At 56.4% G+C, this 2,197-nt stretch overlaps 1 protein-coding gene across 1 annotated transcript in view; it reads left to right on the forward strand.

Annotated features, from left to right (window-relative positions):
* Positions 1–6: 6 nt before the first annotated feature.
* SH3KBP1 (SH3 domain containing kinase binding protein 1) overlaps positions 7–2,197 on the forward strand; it is a 358,145-nt gene continuing 355,954 nt past the window's right edge. The window contains exon 1 of the mRNA XM_007469312.1: positions 7–295. Within this exon, the coding sequence (XP_007469374.1) occupies positions 292–295 (4 nt within the window). The 5' untranslated portion in view covers positions 7–291. The remainder of the gene's footprint in view (positions 296–2,197) is intronic.

The raw sequence follows: 2,197 nt of genomic DNA on the forward strand, positions 1-2,197 counted from the left end.
GCGGGGAGCCGGAAACCCGGCGCAGCCGGGCGCAGCGGGCCGCGATGCAGCAGCAGCAGGAGTCGCCCCGGGCCAGCAGCGGCAGCAGCAGCAGAGGCAGCAGCGGGCGGCGCTGAGCCGCCGCGGCCGCCGCTACTAAGAAAGAAGCCGGCCCAGACGCCGCCGCGTCCCTATCCCTGCGCCCACATCCCGGCTCCCCGATTCCCGCGCCCGGGTCCCAGCGCCCCGACCCCCGCGTCCGCCTCCGCTAACTTTCACGCTGCCTCGGCGGCCAGGCCCGGCTCGACGCCAATGGGTGAGCCCACCTCAGCCTGGGGGCGGCGCGCCTGTCCCGGGACCGCGGAGCCGAGGAGGGCGCCCCGGGAGCAGGGCCCCAGCGGGTGACACCGCGGTGGGCACCCTGCCTGCGTCGCGCACCCCCCATTCACTCCCACTCGCGCCCGCGTCCCTGCCGAGCCCGAGCGGCGCCGACGGGAACCCCGCGGGGGCTTGGGCGGAGGATCGCGGGGGCCGGCCCGGGGCGGCTGGGGCTGAGGGATGCGGGGGGTGTGGTTGGCTTTTCGGGTGGGCGGGGAGAGTTTTGGCCATTTTTTCGCCCCCGGCGCGCCTTTCTCTGCGTTGGGGACGCAGGTACCAGGAGCTGGTGGGCTCCGGCCCTGCGCAGGGCTTGATGTGCCCGCCTGGCCTCGCCGCAGGGGAAGCCGGAATCGCGGGGTCTCGGGGCGGCCGGGGGCCGGGTGCCTTTGCGGGGGGATGACGTGGTGGGGGGGCGGGAAACGCCGCAGTACCCGGCCTGGCGTGCGGTCCTCGGGTCCGGAGCGCCTGACCCGCCTCCCTTAGCGTCCCTCTTCCTCCCAGCCCTGACCCCTTCTCTGCCAGCCTGCATTCCTCCAGCCTGGCAAGCTCTCCGCTCGGTGATGCTCAAAGGCCACTTCCCACATCCTCTAAGTCTGCAGGCTTGGGGAACTGGAAACGGTGATTTAGTCCTTGATTTACTGGTCGAAGATCAGTTCCAAGTAGGCAACCAACTGTTAGGCCCCCTGGGTCCCATCTGGTATAGACCCAGGAGTATTGGAGCCACGTTGCCCAGAGGACCTGGCACTTTATTGGGCAATGGGCTTGAGAATGCCAGGGCTAATGTTTGGCTCGCCCAGGTAATTTTCTTGCTGGCAGCCAATCTGTTTTCATGCCTCTGGCAGATTACTTTAGGGTGTTTCTAGGCCAAGCATAGGAAGACTGTAGATTATAATAAATCATAATGAAGTGAGACCTTTCTGTGTTCAGGTCTTAGGATTTAGGTAGGCGAGTCAGACAGTGGTCAGCCAGCAGTCTTGGGAGGCTCGTGAAGACAGATGCACTGGAAGTGGGGAGGTTTAACCCTGTCAGTTGTTGACAGGCAAAGTTCAAATCCCATTTGTAGTCATTTGCCATAAATCGTTTTCCTTTTCCAAAGTGGTGACGATCTGACGGCCTCTCAACTTCAATGTCACTTTTTTCTCAGTGCCCTTTTCTGATCCCTGCACCACTCCCAGTCTAAATCAGTTCCTTTCTGTTACCCTTTCTCCTTAGAAAAAATTGGCAGTATTACATATTTATTTGAGTTTAACGTTTCTGTCTCCTACTGTAAGCTCCATGACCATGGGGACATTGCTGTGTTGCACTGTTTTGCTCAGCACTGTTTTCTTTGGTACCTGGCACGGAGCAGGCCCTAAATAGATATTTATTGAATCAATGAATGAATGAGTGAATGAATGAGGAGGTAGGAAACCCTCCTACTCTGTGGAAGGCAGAACATTTAGCTTGGCACTCTTGTTTTGCTTTGGCACCTAATAAGATGATTTAGTTCATTAACCAAGTATAAATACTTTAAACATCACCCGTTACTTTCACAACAGATTGGTTTCTCCTGAGGTAACCAAAAATGCTGTTTTGATCACCTTTCGTTTTGGGTGGGTCACCTAAAGGGTTGCACAAAAAAAAAAAGATGTTAGATCCAAATGTCTTCTCCCGTGGCTGGACTCTGTTTTCTGTATCTCAGTGGGGAGAGGACGGAGTTCTGTTTAAGAAGAAACAGACCTGTTTATCATTCAAGTCTGAACTGTTTTCATTATCAAGACCCTCCTAGGAAAATTAGAAAGTGCTTCTGCAGTTTACAGTCGTTTCAGGCTTAATCTTTTTTTTTTTTTTTTTTTTTTTT

This window comes from Lipotes vexillifer, unplaced genomic scaffold (assembly GCF_000442215.2).
Source record: "Lipotes vexillifer unplaced genomic scaffold, Lipotes_vexillifer_v1.1 scaffold1442, whole genome shotgun sequence".
NCBI lineage: Eukaryota > Metazoa > Chordata > Mammalia > Artiodactyla > Lipotidae > Lipotes > Lipotes vexillifer.